This window comes from Epinephelus lanceolatus, chromosome 13 (assembly GCF_041903045.1).
Source record: "Epinephelus lanceolatus isolate andai-2023 chromosome 13, ASM4190304v1, whole genome shotgun sequence".
Lineage (NCBI taxonomy): Eukaryota > Metazoa > Chordata > Actinopteri > Perciformes > Serranidae > Epinephelus > Epinephelus lanceolatus.
This window is the reverse complement of record NC_135746.1, coordinates 37,493,327-37,520,108: the sequence shown is the minus strand read 5'-3', so window position 1 is coordinate 37,520,108 and position 26,782 is coordinate 37,493,327. Positions and strand designations below refer to the sequence as shown.

At 40.8% G+C, this 26,782-nt stretch overlaps 1 protein-coding gene across 2 annotated transcripts in view; it reads right to left on the bottom strand.

The window, feature by feature from the left end:
* Positions 1 to 2,994: 2,994 nt before the first annotated feature.
* Positions 2,995 to 26,782, bottom strand: part of map3k7 (mitogen-activated protein kinase kinase kinase 7) — a 28,180-nt gene continuing 4,392 nt past the window's right edge. The window contains exons 6-18 of one of the 2 annotated variants that reach the window (XM_078174083.1): positions 24,699 to 24,837; positions 22,532 to 22,660; positions 20,364 to 20,488; positions 19,798 to 19,928; positions 17,520 to 17,601; positions 16,305 to 16,435; positions 16,042 to 16,189; positions 15,173 to 15,253; positions 10,367 to 10,434; positions 7,887 to 7,986; positions 6,357 to 6,418; positions 5,914 to 6,029; positions 3,014 to 3,787 (exon numbers count right to left, since the gene is read on the bottom strand). In XM_078174083.1, coding sequence (XP_078030209.1) covers positions 3,607 to 3,787; positions 5,914 to 6,029; positions 6,357 to 6,418; positions 7,887 to 7,986; positions 10,367 to 10,434; positions 15,173 to 15,253; positions 16,042 to 16,189; positions 16,305 to 16,435; positions 17,520 to 17,601; positions 19,798 to 19,928; positions 20,364 to 20,488; positions 22,532 to 22,660; positions 24,699 to 24,837 — 1,493 coding nt within the window. In that variant the 3' untranslated portion in view covers positions 3,014 to 3,606. Of the gene's footprint in view, positions 3,788 to 5,913; positions 6,030 to 6,356; positions 6,419 to 7,886; positions 7,987 to 10,366; positions 10,435 to 15,172; positions 15,254 to 16,041; positions 16,190 to 16,304; positions 16,436 to 17,519; positions 17,602 to 19,797; positions 19,929 to 20,363; positions 20,489 to 22,531; positions 22,661 to 24,698; positions 24,838 to 26,782 lie in introns of both variants that reach the window. The other variant, XM_078174084.1, reaches the window with a different exon arrangement.

Below are 26,782 nucleotides of genomic sequence, written 5' to 3'. Positions count from 1 at the left end.
AATGCTGAGAGAATTTCAACCTGAAATGTAAAACCAGAAGCCTGAGCTCAAACAGGTCATATTCAGGGTCCTCCCTATTAAAAGCCATACACGACTTATGTTACTGAATCTATTTTTATTTGAGATAAATCAGCTCAGTTAAAAAGAGCGGCTATTCACACAATCAATAAAGTAGGTCGGGCTCGGCCGTGTAGCATGACATAATAAGGATTCACTTTGATCCTGGCCACTGATACACTGAAGATGTATGCTTCTTTGTCTGTGGAAAAACAGCTCCAGCTCCACAGCTCTGTGTTCACGATGAAGACTGGATGTTCAGCACCACCTGCTGGCTGAGTGGAGACACTGCGGGAGGGACAGGTGACGTTTGCACTGCACTGTCTTCCTCATGCAGGTCTTCAGGTTCTCGCAGGTTTTCCAGTCTAATTATCTCCAAGACAATGAGTTGGTTGAGTTGCATAGTGTGCTGTTTAAGTTTTTTTCCACTCCTCCCTTGATAATTCAAGGTTCCCCTCACTTTCCCACTGTTCTTTTATGTATTACATGTTCACCCCACTTGAGTCTCGGAGACCCTTATGTAATCTAGATATTGTTTTATGACCTGGTTCTGCTTTATATGCTGGGACAAAAACTTTAGTAATTGTCCTCCACATGCAGCTCTACTGTAATCAGCATGGTGTTTTCATCTTTAAGTTTGTAGGTGCAGGTAACTATTTCAGAAGCAAATGGGACACATAACTAACTGGGTACATACTGTTTTTGGTAAAAAGATAATCTCAGAATGATGAGAGATGTCTTAATGGAAAAAAATCTGCTTGTTTTCCTTAATTAACAAGGTAATAATCTTGGTGGTTTCAAAAATAAATAAATAATAATAAAAAAAAAACACCCAAGATTATTATCTCGTTAATTCAGACGAACAAGAGCAGGTTGAATGTCTGAATGTGAATGTCTGATAGTTTTGCTCAGTAAATTGCCACATGGTTTATTGTTTAGTTTGAAGCACAAAAGTGAGACAATTTCTTACGGAACTGGCTTTGTACACTGGGGGGTGCTGTCATGTTGAAACAGGAAGAAACCAAATACAAAATTGGAAGCACACAACTGTCTAAATTTTAGACTCTCAAGCACATTAAAGGGACAGTTCACCTCCAAAATCAAAAATACAAATTTTTCCTCTTACAAGCAGAGTTATTTATTAGTCTAGGCTGTTTTGGTGTCAGTTGCGGAGTGTTGGAAATATTCGCTGTAGAGATGTCTGTCTTCTCTCCAATAAAAAGATGGCACTCGGCTTGTGGTGCTCAAAGCGCCGAAAAGAAATACACTTGAAAAACTGCCTCATTGTGAGCAGTTTCATGTAGGAACTATTTTCTTTCTACCGAACTACACCCACCAACTCTTAACACCCCGCAGAAGAAGTGTGCATCTACTACTGGCTCACCTGGCACCACTGAGCTAGCTAATGATACAGCTCAGCCAAGGAGGATGCCATGTTTAAATCTCATGCTGTCACATGAACCTCGCATCCATGAGTACATGCACGCTTCCTTCTTTGCAGTGAGTGAAAACAACCCCGCCTTCATTTGTCGGTACTGTCCGTGGTGGAAATGCTAAACAGACCTAGGGTCTAGGTAGTACCCATGTCTGAAGGGTTACTTTTGGTTCCATAAGTACCATACCAAAGGTGTTTGATGGAAATGGGGCTAATCTGTACTCATGTTCACTTCACCCATCGGAATGAATGGAGACAGGACAGCTGCTAGTCTCCTGATGGGGCGAGGCAGTGGCGAAATTATCTCAATTTATCAGCAGCCTGTGGCATAATCCAATTTTTCTTTATTCACCATGGAGGCATGCGAGAAAAGTTTTCCTACTAAATTCAGTGTAACACAGGGTGAGTACACAATCATTTGGGGAAGGGGTATTTCTTTAAGAAGCACAAAACATGTTCTTACGTGGCACTTGAATCCATCACATGGCCTTAGAGAAAACTGACATTAGGAACTGCCACAAGGATACTTCAAATGCATCTGACACAAACATCCAGGCATGAAGTGCATCTTTTCACCATTCAGTTTATTTCATAATGCCTTGCTCACGGTCATATACTGTTCCTCAGTTCCCAATAACTTAGAAAACACTTCATAAACAGTGTGGTACGTGTGGTAAAATCCTTTGTGAACAGAAAACTCATGAGGAGAACCGGCAAAGATTCACTCCCATACAGTAACACATTTAAAAGTAAGACTCGTCAAGTCTTGTACTTTTAAAACCAGGATTGCTTAAATGAGAAATAAAATTTGTACATGATCAGACAAAACAAAGTGATTGTACAAAAGTATTTGAGGGAAATGAGACCAAGAAAAAAAAATAGTTATATCACATTCTTTTAGAGTACATGTCATGTTTTGGATGTAAAGCTGGTGGGAAACATTTACATTATCAGCTTAGCTTCTCACTCTGTTCAGGAAAGAATTTCATTCACTGTCCATTACATTAAAAATATCTTCTTTTTTGAGCTTTTATCCCCACTAAATGTCACATAAAACAAGCACTTAAAATGCAGGCAACTTCTAAGGCAACATGTGAACTAAAAACAAACTAGATACTGTATAGGGAGGTATAGGCTCCTCTATTTGTCCGCAAGAGCATTCCCAGATCAGATAAAATATGTCCTAATGCAAAAATGACACGAGAGCTATCATACAAAGTGAACTACTGAATAGAAAAGACAAAAACATCTACACGCAAAAACAATACTGAAGTCAAAATAAAAAGGGAATCCACAGCTCCCTGTATTTGCTCTGGAAGCTAGGTGTGTATTTTGTTTTAAGATGAGGAGGAGCAGATTATTGATGCTGCATCCAGGTTCACACAAACCCCCAAGCTATTTGTTTAGCTGTGATGTCTGACATGACGCACACCCTTCTCTGAACTGAAGACATCAAATGCCTTGAAGAAGTAAACTGGTGGTCTGTGGAAGGGCTCAAAGGGAGAGGTTAGGGAGATAAATTAAGTTGATTTAAGGGTGTGTGTGGTTTGCATAACAGGGATTCCACACGCGCACTGTTTCAAGCATCCTCATTGATCTCAAAATTCTGCATACGATTCACACTTTTTGCTGAAAAGCCTTTGTCTTGGTTTTCACATTCTGGAGGACGGTGTAGGCTGTCACCTGCTGAGGAGTGGACACACACTGACCAGGCAGCCCAGACGCCCTGAGAGCAAGAAACACACGACCCACACTCATCGGCCTGCCGTCGCACTCAGAAGACACGCGGCCGCTGAAGTACAAGGTCCACACCTGAGCACAGCAGCAGGGTCTGGGGTGATCCAGATAGGGTGCAGTGATTGTTTGGTCTGCGCTCACAGAATACACTGTGACGATGTGCAAATGTATGTACAGAGGACGTCGTCTTCCTGCTGGACAGAAGGGTCTACAACTCAACATGCAGGACACAGTAGAATGCAGGTCTCTTTACAAAGCTGGACTGGGAACAGTGTGTGTGTTCAGAGCATGAGAGCGGGTAGTGTTACAGTGTCGGGGGGGGAAGGTGGGGGGCGGGCAGGGAGGGGATGGAAGCAGTTCATAATGTCTCTGTCTCATCACGACGTGCCCTGTCTCTTCTGTTGCTGGACCCGGATCAGCTCCAGCTGTTTTTTGCACTTCTGGTAGTATGTGGACAGACTCTTGTTCTCCTCCAGCAGCTTTTTGTGCTCCTGCACCAGACGGGACGTGTTCTGCTGGTCCTTCTCATCTTGGTCCAGTTCAGCGATGAGCTCCTTCCTGCACACAAGATGTGAAGCAACATTAACTCTCAGAGCAGAGGCTGCTCTTGCTTTGTTTACACCTGTATCACAGACTTGTGGTGTTGTTACTACTGGGCAGCACAGTGGTGCAGTGGTTAGTACTGTCGCCTCACAACAAGAGGGTTCTCTAAATCACTATTATCAAGCTGCAATTCATTTATTTTTAAAGTCAAGGACACAAGTTGAACCTTCGACCCTGTTGTCACATTTGACACCAGCTATGAAACATTGCAGCCTGAGGATGAGGTGGCAGTCTACATTCGAGTTCAGGACACAGCCAACGAGAAACATTTTGAGGTTCTATGGTGGTGGAAGGAGCGTGCTAAAATGTTTCCTAACCTGGCAGTGAGTGAGCAGAATGTTTTCGCCATTTCAGTATTGAGCACAGTCAGTGAAAGAGACTTTTCCTCCGCTGGATTAGCAATTTAAAGAACGGAGAACCCAGCTTAATGTGAGTGTTTGTCGCCTGTGTGTGTTAAATCATTGGTGCCGGTCAGATCGCAGGACTTTTATTAACGGGTATGGGTGGGTGTGGGTCTTCATACATGGACCTGTGCAGGACTCTAGCTCCAGGGTCAGCGTGTATTTTATCTTATTATTTCATTTATCTGTTGTAGAGAATTTGTAGCTGAAAAAAGATTAAAAAAAAAATCACATTATTGCAATAGTTGTTCATACTCAGCATATCACAAAACCTTTAAAATCACAATAATATTGTATCGTGACCTAACTATCGTGATACTATCGTATTGTGGGTCCTCTGGTGATTCCCACCCCTGGTAATTGGTGACTTAAAACTCCCTCTAAGTGTGAGTATGTAATAGTTGTCTGTCTCTATGTGTCAGCCAAGTGATGGTCTGGCAACTCACTTTAACTCATTTGAAATAATCTTCGATATTATTCTGTGTATATCTTTATCACAAAATGCATTCTTAACCAAGCCATGATCGCACAGTTAAATGTTTGTTATTCTATATGTTAAGAAACTTTTTTTCTAAAGTTTATAGTGGGTTCAGTCATAATACTCTTCAATCTGGCAGCATTATCAAATTCTACATGTTATTAATATTGATGAATCTGGAAGAAGTTATCGAGATCATGTTTCTTGCCATATCACCCTGCCTCAAAATGCCTTTAGTCAAACACAGTTGTTCTAATGTGCTGGTCTTCTGCAGCTTAGGACAGCTGGACCAGCTAAATTTGGTCATTGCCTTTGGTTGGTTTTCTCTACACTTATATACTAATAATAATGATAATAATGTATAGCACCTTCAAAAACAGAGTTTACATACTGCTTTGAAAGACAAAGCATATGCAGAACTAAAAATGGGATGCTCAGAAGGCAATAGAGTAACAGAGGGCCAAAACATAAGCAAGAAATAACTATGGTAAATTTAAGATTAAGTCAAAAAAAAAAAAAAAGACAAAAAACTGCTAAATGCAAGACATGAAATGTCAATATGAATAAATACAAATAAAAAGAATAAAAGCAATAAAACAACAAAATAAAAAAGAAATAAAAAGACATAGCAAGACAATATCACATAAAAGCAAGCCCATGAAGATGGGCTTAAGAAGTGATTTAAAAGAAGTCACAGAATGTGTGAGCCTTATCTCGTCAGGCAGGTTGTTCCAAACCTGAGGGGCCCTGATGGCAAAGGCACAGTCACCTTTAGATTTAAGCCTTGACTTTGAAACAAAAAGGGCCCCACCTGGAGATCTAAGGCTGGGAACAGGCTCATATGGGGTCAACATTTCTGTTATGTAGCTTGGGGCCAGACCCAGATGAGCTTTAAAGTGATCGGTAAAATCTAAAAATCAATTCTAAAGCAATCAGGGAGCCAATGAAGAGAAGCCAGGATTGGGATGATGTGATGTGATGTCGTCTGTTAAAACCAGTGAGCAGCTGCATTCTGAACTAGTTTACACATTAAAATGTCTTTATCATATGAAGTCACCGTGGTATGGCCCTGTTTATTCTGCTGCCCTTGTGGCAACATGCATAATTAACTAAATAACCTCAACACCACACTATATCCTTTCTAAGCATGAAGCTGAAATCTCATTTGATGAAAACTGGATGCTCTGTGCAGCGAGACATACTTTCTCTGGATCAGCAGGGCAATCTCTGTTTGCACTTTCAGGTATTCTTGGGCCATCTTGCAGTGCTGCTCAAACACGGCCATGGACTCTTTGGAGTTGGGACAGGGAGCGAGAGGCTGGAAATAAACACACGTTGTTACGTTTAACTCCAGAACAATCTACTCATGAATTAAAGACTGTGTTTCTATCAGCTCTAAGTATAGTCCAAGCAGATATTAATACACCAAACATCTCACTGATGCTGCCAAAGTATATTTATATTCACTAGTGAATAATGAAGTAATTTTATAATGTCCTTCAATTCTTATATGAGAGGAAAGAGGTGAGCTGCAACACCACCATAACATGGTTGAATCTTACTCAGTGCAGCTTCTATCTGACAATATTTACACTAACAACAAACGAGGTAGTGCTGTCTGCTGGGGGCTGAGTGGATGATGCACCTGCAGCTGGTGATCCAGGGTGAGATAAGCCATGGGAATGGAGTTGTCTGAGCCGTTGGTGTCTGAGAAAAGAGAAGAAAGAGAATGCAAGGGTGGTTTGTTTTCTCTATGACGGCAATGGAACAGTGTAGTAAAATTCAACGTTCGCTTATTGCATTCATTCACTCAGAAAGTTAATAAACTACATGCTAGAAAGATGGCTTTCATACCAAATCTGTTTTGGACAGTTCAAAAGACTGGTGCATTTGCCCATTTGGGTGTGGCGTAGACCAAACAAACGTACCAAGTCTGCCTGACAAAGTGGGTCTTTTAGATGCTCAGAGTCAAGTTAAAGGAGTACTTCATCCCACCCATGAATAATTCAATCAATAATTCAATAATTAAATCAATTACACAGCATGTGTAACCTTGAATTAATTGAGAAAATTTTGTTTTTCTTGCTTCCTCCGGAGAACAAAGAATCCAAAAACGCTAATGAATTGAAGTCATAGGGGTCCATGTTTTGAACAGCACAACTTTATCAAAAGATCTGTTTACAAATTCTCAAACACCTCATGCAGTATAATCCAAGTCTCATTTATCTAGTCGTATGTTCAGTATTTCCCAAACACATGCGTTTTCACTAAAACCTTAGTATTAAAAACTGAAAGTGAAACTTATCTATGCTTTCTTCAAAGCCAGACTCCGTTGACAAAATAAGTCATTTGACCTTGCTAAACATGGGAGCAGCTGATCTAACCACTGTTTTGATCAGGTAGTTTGTGTTATTGTGTGACTTGTTTGAAAATGGCTTGTTCAGATTTACCAAAGTCACAAACTAAAACAAACAAACAAACCAGTTGAGGCAGTGGCGGAAGAGCTGCTCCTGCGTTCAGCAAAGTAAAATTACTATTTTGTGAATGGAATCCAGCTTTGAAGAAGTGTAGATAAGTCTGACTTTCAGTTTAGTTCCTTGTCGGAAAGGGCTGTTTGTTTGGGAAGTACTGAGCATACGGCTGGATGAATAAGACTTGGTTTTGCTGTTGTTGAACGTGGAACCCTATGACTTCAATTTAGCAAGAATTTCTCGGTTTTTGGATTCTTCGTGGAGGCGTGCAAAAAAAGACAAAGTATCCTTCATGAACTCACTTTAACACTGAGTGAGTAACTGACATACAAATGATAATTTAGGGGGTTAAGTATTCCCTAACACACAGGTCGTGTGTTTGTGTCCAACTCCACATATTTTAGCTGTTTTACATTGAAAAGTGACAGGTTTCACCCTGTTTTTTTCCTTTTGCTTATAGTGTTTGTGTCTTCTTAGGCATCAAGTCAAATTTCCTCAGACCTTCATGTGTACTTTGATTAAGTACTAAGCTGTAAATAAAGTTTTGTCTGATCACTTAACAGGCCTCAAGGTGAGAAAGGGGAAATCACTTACTGTAGACATATTCAATTTGTTTTTTAAGGTACAATTGTGAAATGTTATCTTTCACTCCACTGTGACTGTGTTGTGGGAGCTGACTCCTTTGGTAAAGCTGTCATGAGTACCTGTGGGGTCATCAGGGGAAAAGTAACCTCTGCCGCTTGTCTTATCAGGTGGCATCATCCTTACACTAGGACTGGAGGACCGGCTGCTGTTTCTGCTCCCCTGCAAGACGACACAAACACTGTCAAATATGTGGAAAGCCAATCACACCTCCTGACTTTTAGGCTGGCAAAAAGTGGTGTGGACCACCAGAAAAAAAAAAAAAGAATTAAAAAAAATGAATGCAACAAAAACAATCTGCTGATCGTGCACATTTGGAGGAACATGCCAAATGAAGTTTACTAAAGAAAATTCATTTTTTACTTTTGTAATATGTGATTTTGTTCACTTGCACGCTGGTACAAAGTGCCTGCATGACATACTTCAATCTATCAAAGTAATGCTGCTGGAGACAGACAGCTAACAATGTCACTCCATGAAACAGTGCTGGAAATGAGTCAGTGCGGTTTTATGTCTATAAATGGTCCTGAGCCATTTCACTAATATACACAGCATCTCTCTCTCTTGTAATGGCTTTTAAATAGGCTGAGGTACCACTTTTGAAATGAATCATCAACTTCCATTACATAGTTGACTGTTGAGTGACACTGCCATGCGCTGCAAGTGCATACATTGATCTAAGTTCCTCATTGATTAGCATTTAATTTTTGAGTTACTGCCATATGAATGCAGCTTATTGGATAATTTGAATTCTCTGAAGTCACTGAGAATTTTCAGTTTTGATTGGGTGGCAGCTGTGGATTAATTTTACTGACAAGAAGGTATAACCGCAACACCTCTGATGCTGGTGTTTGTAGTTGTAAATGTATGCCTGAGTATTAACGTCTGGGTAAGGGCAGGGGCGGAGCTTAGTTATTTATGCCACTGAAATAAAGCCCTTACATGCTTTGCAATTAATTACATTTGTCCAAATTTAATTCCATAAAAATAAAAATTGTGACAAGAAAAAAATCAGTTAAAATAATGAGATTCCAAACTATGAACATTAGTCGAAAATTGTTTTTTTGTTTGTTTTTTTTTGTATGTGGTTGTATGACAACAAATAGTATCAACTCTGAGGTTAATCCAATGTTACCAGCATACAGAATCAAAATGTTAACAAAGTAAATTCACACAAACACAACTCCCTGATCAATGGCACTGTCACACCACTGGGAATCCCACAGGCAGCATGGCACAATTTATCTTCTTTAGCAACAGTATTTCTGTACAAAGTCTTCACGGTGAACTCTAAATGACCTTTTGACTGCACAGAGCTGTGGGTTTACTACCAAACAAATGGAGACAAATGTTTGGGAAAGCAGGAGGAGAAATGCTCCGAGCTAGGGAGCTTATTTGAAGCAGCGTGTGTTTGAGGAGGAAGCATGTGGCTGTTCCTACACTGATGTCTTCATCTTCCTGGAGCTGACATATCAAACACATGTCATATTCCATGACCTTTTCTCCCAAGGGATTTCTCTCTTTTGACAAAGAATGCATCACATGAAAGATGGAATCAGTCAAACATCCACGAGGCTTCACATGAGGAAAGGAGCGATGAGACTGGCAAACAGAGAAATAAACTCCTCTGGTTGGGTTCTGCTGGAGTTCAACTCTTCATTCTGAATTACATAAAGTTTTGTCAAAAATTTGTGCATCAGTAACCTTACATTCAACCTGAAATCATTAGCCAGCTTTTAACCATGGCCGTAGCTTCCATGTTAAAGAATTAAGTCCAACTGAAATCACACTTTTGGGGGTGGGCAGGCCCGCGACCACTAACATGTTTAACTGTCGGCTGAACTGGTAAGAACACTGAAAGACATTGTAAACAAACTTCTGGTGTTAACTTAAAAATTATTTAACAACTAAGGACAGACACAATTTTGTCAGTGGTGGTGGGGTGAACAAGGACCACAATATTGAGCATCCAAACGAAACTATGTTATATCCATTTTTGAGCTGCTCAAATGTGCTACATCTGATTAGCAAATATTGTTGGATGATATGTTAAAATTTTCCAGCCAACCACCGTCAAGTGCCTTTATTCACGCAGGTTTATCTGTGGCAAACGCATGGGCAGAGGAGTCCTGATTCCCCATGCACATTTTTCATTTTAATTACATTTCTATTTAATTTATTTGCCATCTTTGCAAACGTAGTGCTGAACAGCTGTCTGACACTATTTGAAAAAGAGTCACATGGTGTGAGATGAGGAACGCCTCCACTTGCAGCCTCCAAATGACCAAGCAGGTGGGAATAACGTAGCTATGCTATTAAAATGATCAGGGTGTGTACTAGGTCATGCATTCACCATGTTTTCATTTGTAGTAATAGTGAGCATGATTGCTGTGTGCAATTTAAACTGATGTTAGACTCTGAAATACAACACCAGCTCCACAGACCAATTTCAACTCCCTGTCCCGACAGTGACTCTAACCATCAATGAATAAAACTCCACAGACCGTCCTTCATTCACTCCTCGTGTCTGCCTGTGTCTTACCTGGCTGGACTCTGTGCCGATGCCTGGCAGATCCTGCACGGATCGACGTCTCTGAGACTCACATGTGGCTGTGGACGGGATGGACAGACAGAGGACAAGGAATGAGACCCGGGCAGAGTTTGCAGATATGGAGGGAGATTGGCGCCCGTGTTTGCCTGTGGGATATCCAGGCCCACAGAGCGACACGGGGACAGCTGCACTGATTTAACCCTCTATGATGTCCTGGCCTGTCAACATGTGCTTGTGACATGGCTAGAACGTGACCACAGCGCTAAAAGTGCCCGGCCCCACTGACAGCACACAACAAACATACACACACCTCACCGTAAACCAAACCTATCCACAAGAACAGCTGGGCCTGCTAATGTGATTGGTTGGCAGTGACTGGCTGCTTTGGGTTAGGGATAGTGAGGTGAGGTCTCAGACAAGGCCAAAAAGAACTAGTGGCTACTGCATTCTATCTCACAAACCAACACCAAAACATATAAATATATACATATAAGTGAGTGTAACTGAAGGGATTCATTCCAACAATATACATACAGTAAATTAAAGGTTTTAAATATTTTTCTATTTTTCTTATAATAAATAAAGAGTTTCCTTTGCTCCAAAAATATTAAATTTCAAATGTCTATATATTTTCTAGACCTGAATATCATGATACATGACATGATTTTAAGGGCTGTACTGAATGTCCTTTTTTCCATTCGAAGGGTTTTTGAATGAATTTCCTTTGAACTAGTCAATACAGCCCTAAAACAAAGCCCTTTAACTATAACCCTGCTACATGGTGTCACTCCAAAATCAACTCAAACATACAGCATTACTTAGTAAATCTGGTGTGTCAAGAGTTAATGAGGCCTTTTTCTAACTTCGTGGCCATGCACCCTTGAATTTGATGGTGTATTTTTTTTTCCAATATACAGTATATAATTGTTTAACTGAAGCCCAAACACAAAAATCAATAAAGTAAACATTCCCAATTTTCACGAGGGCAATATGTGTGTTTACATGGGATTGTGTATTGGGACTGCACTTTTGTTTCTACAGTGTGTGCATTTCCCAAACTTTACAGGACATGGGATGGATCAAGTCACTTACTCACACTTCAAAACAAATACAGCTGACTGGGTTTATCTGCTCTACACTGACTACAAGACACAACACACAAGGACACACATAAACAATAACTCCAAAGAGAACACAAACAACATTATGGATCTTCACCTTCTGTACCCTCTGTTGTTGTTATATACTGAGCTGAACTCTCTGCTGCTAACGTAATTTGTCATTAAACTAAATCAAGTTTTAACATTTTCATAATTCAGTCAATTGGATACATGCAATTTTGAAAGTGACAATTAAGTAACAAATTTGGATGTCAGGTCTGGATTTGCAGTTGCATTTTTATCAATCATTGCTTGATGGCAGGGGTGTAATGATACATTTATTCATCAATCATCATCCAGTACAGGATGTTTTGTTCAGTATGTGACTTTCTTCAATTCAGTGCACTAGCCTGTGAAATTTCTCTTATGTATTGTAATTTAGCCTATGTTAAGCATGTGAAGATCATCAATGGTAAAGAGTGAGGACTAGTTGGAAAGCTCTGGCAGTGGGACAGGATACAAGCATTATGTAAAAATTGGTAAGTACACTTGACATAATGTGCCTTTGTGGTGTTGTAGTGTTGGTCAGCTAGATTGTTCACTGTCATTAACCCTTGTATATTTCAACTCTTTCTAACATTGTCTAATTTGTATTTTTTGCTTCACTTAAATACTTAAAATGTTGAAAAACTGTTGATAAGTTATGATTCACAAAACTAAAAGAAAAAAATACAGGGAGTCTTGACTGAATATGACAGTAACCATTGAATTGAATGTGAAATAATAATAATTTTTGGACAAATCATCTATCTTTATTATTCCAACATTGCAGGTAAGTATAAAAGTAAGTAATATATATTAATAATATAATACGGTTCTGTGAGGAGGTGGGTTTAATGCAGGGATATGGTTATTAGAATGAGTTAGGTTAAGCTACATTTTGCAAACAGGTCAGTGAAAGTATGAAGTGTAAGGGCAGTATTAGGTTCAGTGGTAAGTTTATCTGCAACATCGGAAATGTGAACTTTGACGCCATGTTTACACTGGATGCGGAAGCGCCCTGATATATCGAATGACACATAGCTGCTCCTCAGCAGTCGCCTGGTCGTTCACACCAGAAGCGCATTTCTCAGCGAATCTGCTCCCCTGCTCTTTGCTGATCACATGTAGAGCTCTGTCTTTGTCTGCTTGTGTGTCTGTGTGTCCCCTCGTCTCTCTTGCTCTCTCTTTAATATGCGACAGCATGGGATGCATATTTTGTCATTTATCATAATCACATAATTTATCTATCTATTATAGCCTTTATATTATTCATAATATATTGTCATTGTGTTTTCCTGACAGATTTCAATTAAATTTGAAGGATTTAATGTTATTTTGTTTTTGAGGTAATGCAAACATAGAAACAACGAATCCAAAGAGTACACCATATATAGAAGTCTTTTGTTACTGATGTCTGTATTGTCATTATTATTATTATTATCTATTCTGGTCCATATGCCAATGTGTGTGTCTGCTTTTTCAATAAGGCCAGATGAAAACACCAGACACTCTTGAGGAAATACCCGGCTGGGAGCACTTGAGAGCGCTTTTGAGGAGCAGCATTTTTTCAGCTGAGACACTTGAGATGCGTCTGGTTGCTGTGATTTGGAATATCTGCAGAGGTAAACATGTTGGCACAAGTAAAAGTACTTGCTTTGGATGAGGGGGAGGCTGAGCCATGCAGGGAGAGAGGAGGGACCCACCGGTCTGTGTGGGTTCATTAGAGGAAACGTAATAATATATGTACAGTATATTTACAGATTTCTTCTCCACTGTTGTTGCTGCTCAGCTTTAGGGCTGTCAAAATTGCTCAAAAATGACGTTCGAATATTTGTTCTAAAATAACTCATAGGTTCGAACCATTCAAATTTTTTTTTCCGCATTATGTCCACAAGAGGCAAACTAATACAAGGAAATATACTTCTGTATGTATTAATACAAGGAAACATAACTACTTGTAGGTATTTTTATTTCAACATAAATGTCTTTGAAAACATTTACATACCTACACATTAAAACACATAAAACAATTATCTATAACATTACGTTATAAACGACCGCGGACCTCTCGCTCGCCCCCCCTCTCTGACCCGTCAGGCCACACCGCCCGCGGAAGCGCTGCGAATAGCCTCAAAGCACTGAGAAGGGAAGCCAGTTTCCTTTCGCCGCCCCTGTTAACCAATTGTGTCATCCACACCGGCTGTGCCGCGCCGCGCAGCTCCGTGGCCGCTCCCACCTCCCACTCGCAAAGAGGACAGCTGCAGTGGTGTTTTTTTTTTCTCCACAATCGAATATCAATTTTCACATTCGAAGGTCCATTTTTTTTTCAAATTCGAATTTAAATTTAGAATATTCGTTGACAGCCCTACTCAGCTTGCACGTGTAAGATGTGACCATTTGTTTTTGCGGTATTTGTCCCTCCTCCACTGTAACTGAATAGTCAAAGTGACAGTGAGGAGTGCAGTGTTTTTACCCAAAGTTAAACATTCTTCAGCAGCCCCCCTCCAGCTGCTGACATTTGTAGCGCAGCGGAAATATACAGCGCTCCTATTGCAAAGAACTTAAAAAATATGCTGGCTCCAGAAGAAAACGTTTCGGTGGACACGGCCCCTAAGAATTATAGCCAATGAGCTGCCATTTAATGTTTCTTTTTTTTTTCTTTTAAAATAAATGACAAAAAACATAATCATCTGCATTTCTTTTGTTATTCCTGTATCCCATATCTGAGCTACATACCAAACTGAATTTTTCTGTATACAGTTACACCTCCACTCACTGGCCACCAAGGATTTCTGTGCTGGGGAGAAGGCCTGATGTCCAGGTGTGCACATGCAATCATGAGTACCCTACCTTCAGTAACATGCATCACCTGACTCCCTTAGTCACTGGATTAAATTAGCCACATTCATTGTGTCTCACACGGCTCCAAAATAGAAGCCTTTTCTGACATCCAGAGCTGTCCCCATTCCTCTCATCCGTATCTCTGCTTGTAATAATAGCTTTGACCCTCAATGTGAAAGAAATTAATCAAAATGACTTTTTCAAAGTTAATGGATGTAAAGAGAGCAAAAGGGGGAGAAAAAAATTAGCCATGCTTTCTCTAAGTCCTCTATGCATGAAAGGCAAGGACAAGCTCAAATGCAGAGAACTGGTGCACTGACTGTACTCCCGCTACCCATGATCTGCTGCAGCCAAGCCAGAGCGATGACAGAGAAGACAGGGCCATGAGTTAGAAGACTTATCTCATACGTGTCACCTGATCTGAAGCAATAAACTGATTGGTGACCTGACGTCAGCTAAAAATGTGTTGTTACTGACACAAGTCATAGAGAGTCTCATAAACATCTGAGGAAATTTTGATTTTGGGTGTGAAAGGTGACACAAGATGAGAATATTAACTCATGTTCTGCTTCTGCCAACTAAAAAAATCACAGAGACATAAGGCAACTCTGATGTGTGTAACTCCAGGACCAGCTCAATTATATCCTCTTTTTAAGAAAGAGACTGCCCTGAGACATGCAACTCATTTAATATAAATGAGCACTTTGTGGCATCATATGGAGTGACACACAGGAGAGGGCCATGTCAGAGCACAGCAACCCAAGCCAGCCAAGCCAAGCCAGCTCCACCCGGTCACCAGGAAACCCAGTGATACCTGTGACGACGATCTTGGGGACATCCAGAATGGTGCCGAATGATGCTGTTTTACGGTGGCCTCGTTTATACTGCGGATGTGCTGCGAAAACACACACACACACGTACAGCTGCGAACACAACAAGCATGCGGACTAAGACAGACTGGGGGCCCACAGCTGGACTGGAACTGTGAGCCACACACATGCAGAGCATAAAGTGTACGTGCAAGGGCAGCATGCACTCCGTGCATTCCATACGCTGTGGAGTGGTATTGACGTAGACTGCTGACGGCCACGGCACTGATTTTTTTCAGCACAAACAACAGCAGGCATTCAGCGCTAGTGCTGTTTGGACTAAAGTTCAACAAGGCAATCTGAGGACAGAGGGTGTTGATGTTTGAATTACAGTTACATCTAAGTCTGAAAAGAGCAAAACCTAAAACCCTGACATACTCTCTATGCTCAAATCAAATCAAAAGTCTACACGAGAAGCCCCTGAGATTTAATTTCACCACAACAGTGCTGGTGAGTGTTGACTGCTTTCTGTCAGAGCCTTTAAAGCAGGGGACATGTTTGACAGCTGGGTCTGACGGGCCTTAGTCTTCAGGGACATGTGGATGTGTTTATATGAGGAATCAATATTCACCTCAAAGTGATGAAAGCACATAAAAACAGAACCTGACTCGAGTGTCTGGGGAGGAGTTTCTTGTGGACGTGGAGAGGCCTCATTCCAACAAGACTCGCTTGACAATAACACTGCATGCCTTTCCTGCGCAACTTTTCTTTTTAAATAAAGTTCAAAATTTCATAAGAGCATGCCAATTTGCCTTGATAAGCTCCTCTTCCTGCTTGCATGTGATGTTTTGTGTTATCTAATGTCTGGCATTACCTGCAGGTGCAAATGGCATCTTGGGCTCCAGCTCCGACAGGTCAGCACTCATTCTTTTGCTGTCAGATGATGCCAGGCACTGTGTTCGTGCAGGCAGACTCTCAACACTTCCCCCCCTGGACAGAGGCAGAGTCCTCAACGGGTCTGCCTGAGAGAATGAAATAAAACTTTTACTACAGAAGCTTATTTTGACAAAATTTGTTTTCTCCTGGAACTAAATCTATAACTCTTATCATTGATAAAATTCCAGTGAACTGGTTTACCTTTGGCTTGAAGTAAGGGGCAAACTGAGGCGGAATCTTGATAGTGTCGTTGCTCCCTTGAGAATCACTGTGCTCCATGTTTGCGTCGCTTTTGTTGCTTGTGCTGGTGCCAGTGTAGTCCACATATGAACCTGTTATTCCCCAGGATACAGGACAGGAGAGAGGTTTTATAGGTTTTTACAAGCTCTTGAGATAAGTATAAATAAAATGTACAGCATAATCAGTTATGGCTGTGGGGGGGTAAAATTATTACATACGTATTTATAGCAACCCTAACCTATGTAAAGAAAATACAAATGTTTATCACATTTTTTTCTCATGTTCTAATGTATGTATCATTCAAGAAAAGGTAATTGTTACTTCTTTTGTTATTTGTCATAGAATGGGCAGGGCATGCCCTCTGGACTTCCATAGTTAGCCCTATGCTAACTTAAATGGGGATAAAATAATTCATCAATCATGTGGCTCTTCTTGATTTTTCAAATGTTATCTGACCAAACTGGTCAAATTGTTATTATTATTATTTATTTCCCGGGCTTTATGATACTCAAACAATTTATTCACCATTTCACTGCTGCAACAGAAGTAACGGAGTAGGCTCCAGTGGAACCTATGATGTAAGCACAAGTTTACCTAAATTGATTGTGACGGGCCAGTGAGCCTGAGGACAAAATAATATGAATCCAAAGAGCTCTCCTGGTTATAATACTTTTGCTATCCAGACAAAGGATTAGCAGCAATAAAGGAAGCTAAACATAAATGAGTGAAACATAATCAGGGTTTGTTTTTCTTGCCTGACGTTTTTCAAACATATCAGATTCAAACATACATTCATGATGGTAAACAAAAAGTAACACTGACACATATTAGAGCTATGTTACGTCGTCAGCTACAGAAAATACATTTGTTGTTACGTTACATTACATGGAAGATTATCCACAGAAGATTAGCAAGTTCATTAAACACAAAAAAATCCATGACTCTTCCAAAACTTCCAAGGAGTTTTACTAATTTCTAGACTTCTCCAGGCCTGGAAAATGTGATTGTGAAATTCCAAGTTTTCCAGGTTTTCCATGACAGTGGGACCCCTACTGGTGTATTTCCTTACATTCTTCTGTGATACTGACTATTTGACACTCATGCATTAAATGCTGGATACTGCCTTAACATGAACAGCCTGTGCTGGGAGTTGAAGTGTGAGGATGACTGTTGTACCTGTACTAGTTGCAGAGTTGCTCTGACCCTCATCTGAATACTGGTATGGATATTGCAGGGGTTCATCAAATCCTGGGAAGTACTGCCAGAAGATTAAAAAAAAAAGAAGCATGTAAAAAGCATAGCGTCAATTATGACTTTGACTCTTGGGGATGCACACCTGATTGCCTCAAAGTGACCCAAAAACCACATCTATTACCCATTCTCATTGTGTATTAAAAAGTGAGGTTGACTTCACTATAATAACTAATAATAACTTCTGTTCAGCTGTTGTGGTGTGACTGACTGCAAATGAACTAAGCACACTTTACACATACTTTTTTTGGTTGGCTTATGCTGGCATGAAAGATGATTTTAAATGTGGTGTGGACCAAATAATTGAGCAGAGATTGTTTGAAATGGTGAGTTTGGTCTGGATCTAATTGGACTCTGGTGTGGTTTATTTGTAGTGCAAAAGAAAAGCAGGCCAACCACAGGATTCTGACAGAAGACGTGATTTTATCTTAAATTTAAAGGCTAAACTGCTATTAAATCAATCTGCAGAGAGTTAACTGTAAAGAAAGCAATCTTCTGTCTGCTCTATGCAATAATACAAGGTAATTTTCTAACAGAGGTAATATGTTTGCATGTGAGCTTGGGGATTTTCCCTGGTGCACTGGAAACAGAAACACTGCTCAAGACACCACTTTTGTGCTTTTTCTCATTATTTATGACTCTATCTCGCAACAAAAAACACATGTGGAGCCAGGCTGCATTTCTATGAGGATACAACGCAGGTTCAGCAAACATTCCTCCCGAGCTGTATAATGAGTTCAAAATGTAGGTAATGATATGCCTGAAATTCATTTTTCAAAATGGGAGGCGAATTCCCTCCTTATATGCTTCACATACAAGAGATTTTATACACAGTATGTAAAGTAAAAAATTAGCCTCACGTTTACCAGCTGCAAAATTACAGTGATGTTCTTATCAATTCATCAATACTTATAAATCAATGGTTCAGTACTCTTCATAATATTCTGAAATGGGCCATTCTGCATAACGAGTACTCCTACTTTTTAATCCTTTGAGTATATTTTGAGGCTAATAGCTTTGTACTTATACTTGAGTATGTTGCATTTCGACTTTTACTACCTTTACTTCAGTGAAAGATCTGAATACTTCTTCCACCACTGGTCCTTATTCTTTCTTTTGGTGGCTCCCTCTGCTCTCTTGTCTCTATGCTCTATTCTTTCCATGCTATATGAGAAAAACCATTTGAATGGTGATTTAAAGTTGATGTTTTGTAAAATCAGCTGGGAAAACGTACAGCACCGGACATTTTACAAATCAAGCAACTCAGTTTGCCATTGTTCAGTTTGTCAACGGCTAGCCTGACATGTGTCTTTGGACTGCTGCTCTGCTTTAGTAATGTCACCATTGCCTGTCTGAGCTGCCTGGGGTTTAACATTAATGTCGACATCACTGGCAGTGCCGTTGGCGCTAGTCCTTTTGGATTCTGGTGCATTTATTCTGGGTGAAAATTTATGCTAAGTTACCAAGGGATGCTGCAACAGCAGAAGGGGCTCGTAGCCTTGTAGAGAGAGGGAGATATAGCAGCCAGGTGTATTGTTTGGTGGCAGAAGTTGGTCTGTTTGTTGCGGCAATCAGGCCAGTCAGCCCGCAGACTGCGCTCCACACTGGTGCAAATGTTGAGATGTCAGATTTGCCAGAATCAATATGCAATACCCACTATCCTGCACTGAGATTCAAGCCCTGTCATCAATTCCATATCTTTTAAATGGTTAACTCTCCTTATATGACTCCACACTCTGTTGGCAGTTTATTAAGTATACCAAGCTAAAACTAATGTCATCTAATGCAACAGTCCTGCAACAAATCTTCCGTTCATCAAGGTTCTAATGGTCATTTATTGTTGAAACTGAGGCTCATTGATTCTACTGTATGGTCATTTTGGTGGATGTAGTTTGTAGTGCTGTTGAATTGAACTACATTATACTGACAGGTGTTTCTATTACCTTGTCCACCCTATTTTTATCAATGAGGGTGGGTTACATAACAGAAACGCCTCTCTGTGTAAGGCGATACAGTGTATAATGTCTGTAGCATTAAAACTTTATCTATGGCATTCATATCCTGGCTCTCTCTTTACAAGGACCATTTCGCGGTACCTTCTGCTCTGTGTGATTGAACTCTGTGGTCAGGTTTATTGATTCATTCACTCCAGTTTAATGAAAGCCTTGTAGATGGAGTAAGCAGTGTGTGAGGACAGATTTACCTTCATTAGATGAGTCATGATCTTCACTATCTCCTCCATGGAAGGCCGCTGAGAGGGGTCTTTAGACCAGCAGCGAGTCATCAGACTCTCAATGGGCTTGGGCAAATTTTTGATTAAAGGAGGTCTTGTACCTGAATGTGTAAAAAAAAAAAAAAAGAAGAAGAAAAAAAAAAGTTAGAATTACTCACACGCAGTCAAAAGAACTGATAGCTTTTGGCATCACACCAGACAAGCAAAGAAATATTGCGGATTTATGGTTAATCCCCCGTTTCCTACTGTGCCAACCACTAATGACTCAGGCAGGCACATCCAGTGGTGAAAAATATTTAACTCGTCCCCAGGTATTATTAGTGTCCCATTAGTATTCTCCTCCATCCATCTCTGGATTAGAGTAAACTGCAGGGAGCACTGCACAGGTAAACATAAGCTCTTGTGCCAGGCTCTTTACTTTCACAGTCTCCCAGCAGGCCTTGTTGGGGAGGCCCATCTGAGGACTCAGAGCGGCTGACAGCTGGACATGGCCTTTGCATCCTCCACTCACATACAGACACACACAGGTGACTCACCGTTGTGCACAGCCCACATAATGCGAAAAGCTGGTCCTCCAATTTCATCAAAGGGCTTCCTGCGAGTGATCACCTCCCAGAGAATGATCCCCCAGCTGAACACATCACACTTCTCGCTGTAATTGCTGCCTGCAAGTACAGAAGAACCCACAGCAACACTTAGGTCCTTTTCAAACAGGGAAAATGGGCTCTGTTTGACATCGCTGACTGACTGATAAAGCTAATTCTCTGTGGCACGTTTGAGATGAGAGTGAGGATGAGCCTGAGAAAGTGCAGCAGCTTTTATGTCATCTCTGCTTTCAGTGGGGGGAGGGGGAGGAAAATAAGGGCGCAATTTTTGCCAAGGAACAGCTCCTGTGTTGCTTAATTACTGAGCCTATTATTGCAGAATTAAAGTGCACATCACACACCTATTTTAAAGTTGCTGCGCTGCTCACACTGATGCAAATTAGTTATTAAGAGTTCACAGAGAGGGCAAAAGTGAAATTTAATTGCACTGGAGTCTTGTAACTAGCCTCCAAAAACAAGATAATGACTAGGGCTAAATTCATCTTTCCTCCTGACCCCCTCGCCAAGAACATGTCTCATCATGTAGAAATACATTAGGCCCCTGGCTGAATGAGAACACAAATTCTACACCGTCGTCTCCCGGGGGAAATAAAGCCACCAGCATCACTCCATTCATCTTCACACTGTGCTTGGGAGACTACCATCAATAAAGCAGTAGAGTAAGGCTGCTGATGATGAATCAGGAATTAATGGCTCCATGCTGGGAGCGCTAAGCTGCCATTAAGGTGAAAGGTGACAAAACAAATGCTGCATTTTTCACTGCATGGTACAGTACAGCTCAACCCACCTTGACTCGTTGTGGATAGTATCTGGTTCTTTTTTTGATACCACCTCGGTCAAAGTTCTAAGTGAGCGAAGCTGATACTAAAAGGTGGAGTTAGAACACTGCAGACCACTGATCAGTCAGAGAGAATCGTCACTCATTCGCTCAACCCAGATTTAAAAATATAAAATAAAGCAGCCTGCAAAACTATGCCATACACTATGTGCGCTTTGCCTTACAACCGACAAAGTGCCTTTACCATTCAAGTAGAGGCTGAGATCAACCGCCATTTAACAGTAAATGATCATTGTTGCCATGTTAGGCCATTGTTATTGTTTATAAAGCCAACACATATATGTGTCATGCTGGTATGTTACATGTTAAACCTATCACTGCTCTTTTGAGAGCAAAGTTATGCCACTGTTGTTTAGTTCTGTGTAAAAAAGCAAAGCCAGCGTTATGGAGGGTTGTTGTTGGGGCAGTAAAAAGGGCTACAGACTAGTCAGCGAATGCAAGTGTTGGTTAAGCGGGCAGTGGTGCAGTTTTATTGGAAAAGTGTGTATATGTGTGTGAAAGAGAGACAGAGAGAGAAATTGAGTGTCTCTAAATACAAGTGTTGGTCATATGTTGGAGTAAGTGTGTTAGTGTGTGTGTGTGTGTGTGTGTGTGTGTACACACACACACGCTTGGGTTGGTGTCACAAGTGTTGGTTATATGCAGGGGGATCCAGATATTAAACTGTGGTGGGCAAGTAATAATTTTACCTGTGTTTTTCATCATATAATAACAAGAAAAAATCTTTGACTAAAACGACAAAATTACTGTTTTCATTTGTTTTTTTTTAATTGACTGAAATGGTCAATATGACCTGATGACTAAAAAAGCCTAAAATGTTAGTCAACTAAAACCAGACTATTCAAACTCGGAGCAAGTTGACTAAATATGATAAAAACTAACAAGGACATTGGATTGGGATTACGATAAAATAAAATAAAACAAAAATAGCTTCCAAAATAAACAGTAAGGTGACAGCAGTTGCTCGCGGCGCCTACTCTGAGGAGGAATTACCCGCAGTGGAAAACAAAACAGAAGAAAGAACCTGGTACCAAAAGTGAGTCGAGTTGAGCCGAACCATGGAGGTGAAATGCTGCAAAAGGTGGGTGCGTGGGTGGTGAGTACATATAACAGGGTGATCTGGTTCATTGGATTGTGTTGATTCTGTGAGCATTTGTACAAATCACACAGTAACTGGATACATATGAACACTTTTTAGTTAAAAAACAAGTGACAGGGTCCATATCCAAAGCTCTTCAGCTACTTGGAATGCCACTCATACTTGCCTTCAAATACCTCTGGGGCCATCCATGCTGCACTTCCTTTGTTGTTGGTCATGTGGGTCTGAATGTCGCATGCTGTTCCAAAGTCACATATCTTCAGCACAGTGCCGCCTGCCACTAGAAGCAGACTGAAACAAAGAAAGCAAGAAATACACCTCATAAGACGCTGACAATGCTTTGATCCTGAAATGATCAATAATAATCAATAATCAATCATTTCTTCACATTTCAACACTTTCTTTTCTTGTTTGAGTAGAAAAAGAGCACTGTGACCAGCTACAGGTTAACACAGTGGATACTAATATCTTTGACTTGTGGCCCTTTTAATAGTCTTGTAAACCCGCAGATTTAACTTTGGACCCCTTGAAGGGGGTTTGCCCCCTGGTTGGGAAGCAATAAAGAAATAAGAATTTAAGTGAGATACCAGAGACAATAGCGATGACATAAGTTCTACTGTGACACTGCATCAAATGAAAGCTTAACAGATTAATTTAAGTACTTCAAAGTGCACAATATATCAGTGTATTGACACAATCTCAACACTGGGAATAGAAGGGTAAGTCTGGCCATCAGTGCGGAGAATCATTAAAAACAATATGGAAATAAATTCCTTGAACAATAACTCAAAGTTGACAACTTATCAAAATGTATGAGCTTGTTATTCCAAGAAACTCCACAACAGTACTCTAGGAAACAGACCAGCTGGTCATTCCCAGACAGTCCTGCCACTTCCTAGTAGAGTAACACCTCTGGGATCCCAACATCCTTCAGTAACACTATGTCACTGGGTGTTCAAACTGATAACACAGCAAAGCATAAAAAAATGGAAAGGGCTGCGCTGGTGGCTGTGTGTTACTCTGGACACTTTCCAGACAATGGAGTACAATCCACCAAGTCCAGTTTGAGAAGCAGATCCATCCATCAGATGCAAGAACACTGCACAGCACTTTGGAACACTATGGGAAAGGATTTCACAACTAACTCTGGAATTATCTCAACACCAACGATGCTCTGCAGTAGCAGTGCAGGGTGAGTGTTGTTGGACAGATAATCTCGGTCTGAACCAGCTTTAACATGTATCTGCAAATATGAAACATATAAAAATGGAAAAGGGAGTCCAGAGGCTTTGCTTAAAAAACTGCTGTGTTGTCAAAGCCACTAGCGCAGAACTGTGTAGTTTCTTATACATGCAAAATTTTACACCTCTGCCAACACGATTTTTGCAACCAAATAGGATAAAATCTGACCAAATGTCTTCCCTTCTGTTTCTGAGTTATGATGTTGAGTAATGGCCAGAAAAGTGTTCTTGCAGAATATTATGATGTCACAGTGGAGTTGACTTTTGACCTTGTGGATATAAAATGTTATCACTTCATCATTATATCCTTTAACACATTTGTGTCAAATTTTGTCATAATTAGCGTATGAATTCTTGAGTTTTGACCAAAAACATGTTTTGTGAGGTCACAGTGACCTTGACCTTTGAATGCCAAGATCTACTAAGTCCATCCTTGAGTCCGAGTGGACGTTTGTGCCAAATTAGAGTAAATTCCCTCAAGTCATTCTTAAGATATAATGTTCACGAGAACTGGGCAGATGCGAGATCACCGTGACCTTTGACCACCAAGATCTAATTAGTTCATCTCTAAGCTCAAGAGAACGTTTGTGCCAAATTGGGAATTCATCTTAAAGTGTACTTCACATATTGTGTTCAGTAAAGTGGGTTGGATGGATGTATAGATAAGACAACAAAACATAATGTCTCTGACCATGGCTGTTGCTGAGGTGGAAGCATAATATAAAGTGGTCTTGCTAATCTGGTCTTGTACTAAAACAAAGAAAGAGTGGTTGCTCCAGTTACAACACATAAACACATTACAAATAAACATGGAAACACTGTTCACTAAAGAGACTGAGACAGATGTTCAAACCTCTGCACACCTGACCACACCTGTTAAGACACAATAACCCTGCATACCTGCAATACTGTGTGATTCTGGAAAAACCTGTACACTTCTGGCTCACAATATCAAGGTTAACATCTGACCAATTTGAATTTACAGCACTTGTTCAACAACATGAACTTAATCAAACAAATTAAAGGAAACCACCAGGCACTTTGTTGGCACAGTGAAACAGGAGAGTGTGAGGTGAGGAGGAGCATACTTGGGTGGCTTGAGGTCCCTGTGAATGAGAGCCTTTGGTTTCATGCCATGGAGATAGGCCACACCCTGGGAACACTGAAAACACCAGCTCATGGCATGGGAAGCAGTGTAATAGGGGAGGGGTTCAGCACCATGCAGCACTGTGGACAAGAGAGCACAGTCACAACCACCACCACAGACAATAAACCTACAGTGGAAGCAGAGAGTACTGCTTCATGACACTGTCGTACACACATCCACAACAACATACAGCCACCTCACACACTGGACTAACGCCTTTTCCTTATAATTTCAACAAGTTAATTCCAGGAGGAAAAACTGACAATACATTGTTCAAAAACAGTATTCACAACTCAACTGAATGACATCAAAGTTAGGGTGCCATAGTGTAGCACCCAGGAGTAACTTTGATAGAGATTCAGTATCCAGGGAGGAGAGGTAATTGTGAAGTGTAAAGCACAGCACAGAGTCCCATATTGTGTGGTTTAATCCTGGAAAAACAGAAACTTGCCAATCTGAACCTCTTGGGAATGAAAGCTGTTCTAAACATGAATGTGTTGGGGGAACAGATAAAAGGCCTACACACAGCCTGAAACACTCATGCATATATTAATTACCTGCAGTGATTCTTATAGAGCTGAGAAGCCTCTAAGTGCATGTATAAACACCACAGTTTTAATGAATAATTCCAGTTTATTCACTCTTTGTCCTTATTGTGTGGTTTTGGCCATCACTTCAATCACACTGTCTTTTGGACCTGCTGAGATCTGGGACCCCTTTTACACCTTGTGTTAAAATCCGTATTCTATCCAGAGATCGTCCAGACTTAGTTTTCTTTGTTACGTACAGTACAGGCCAAAAGTTTGGACACACCTTCTCATTCAATGCGTTTTCTTTATTTTCATGACTATTTACATTGTAGATTCTCACTGAAGGCATCAAAACTATGAATGAACACATGTGGAGTTATGTACTTAACAAAAAAAGGTGAAATAACTGAAAACATGTTTTATATTCTAGTTTCTTCAAAATAGCCACCCTTTGCTCTGATTACTGCTTTGCACACTCTTGGCATTCTCTCCATGAGCTTCAAGAGGTAGTCACCTGAAATGGTTTCCACTTCACAGGTGTGCCTTATCAGGGGTAATTAGTGGAATTTCTTGCTTTATCAATGGGGTTGGGACCATCAGTTGTGTTGTGCAGAAGTCAGGTTAATACACAGCCCTACTGGGCAACTGTTAAAATTCATATTATGGCAAGAACCAATCAGCTAACTAAAGAAAAACCAGTGGCCATCATTACTTTAAGAAATGAAGGTCAGTCAGTCTGGAAAATTGCAAAAACTTTAAATGTGTCCCCAAGTGGAGTCGCAAAAACCATCAAGCGCTACAACGAAACTGGCACACATGAGGACCGACCCAGGAAAGGAAGACCAAGAGTCACCTCTGCTTCTGAGGATAAGTTCATCCGAGTCACCAGCCTCAGAAATCGCAAGTTAACAGCAGCTCAGATCAGAGACCAGATGAATGCCACACAGAGTTCTAGCAGCAGACCCATCTCTAGAACAACTGTTAAGAGGAGACTGCGCCAATCAGGCCTTCATGGTCAAATAGCTGCTAGGAAACCACTGCTAAGGAGAGGCAACAAGCAGAAGAGATTTGTTTGGGCCAAGAAACACAAGGAATGGACATTAGACCAGTGGAAATCTGTGCTTTGGTCTGATGAGTCCAAATTTGAGATCTTTGGTTCCAACCGCTGTGTCTTTGTGAGACGCAGAAAAGGTGAACGGATGGATTCCACATGCTTGGTTCCCACTGTGAAGCATGGAGGAGGAGGTGTGATGGTGTGGGGGTGTTTCGCTGGTGACACTGTTGGGGATTTATTCAAAATTGAAGGCACACTGAACCAGCATGGCTACCACAGCATCCTGCAGCGACATGCCATCCCATCCGGTTTGCGTTTAGTTGGACGATCATTTATTTTTCAACAGGACAATGACCCCAAACACACCTCCAGGCTGTGTAAGGGCTATTTGACCAAGAAGGTGAGTGATGGAGCGCTGCGGCAGATGACCTGGCCTCCACA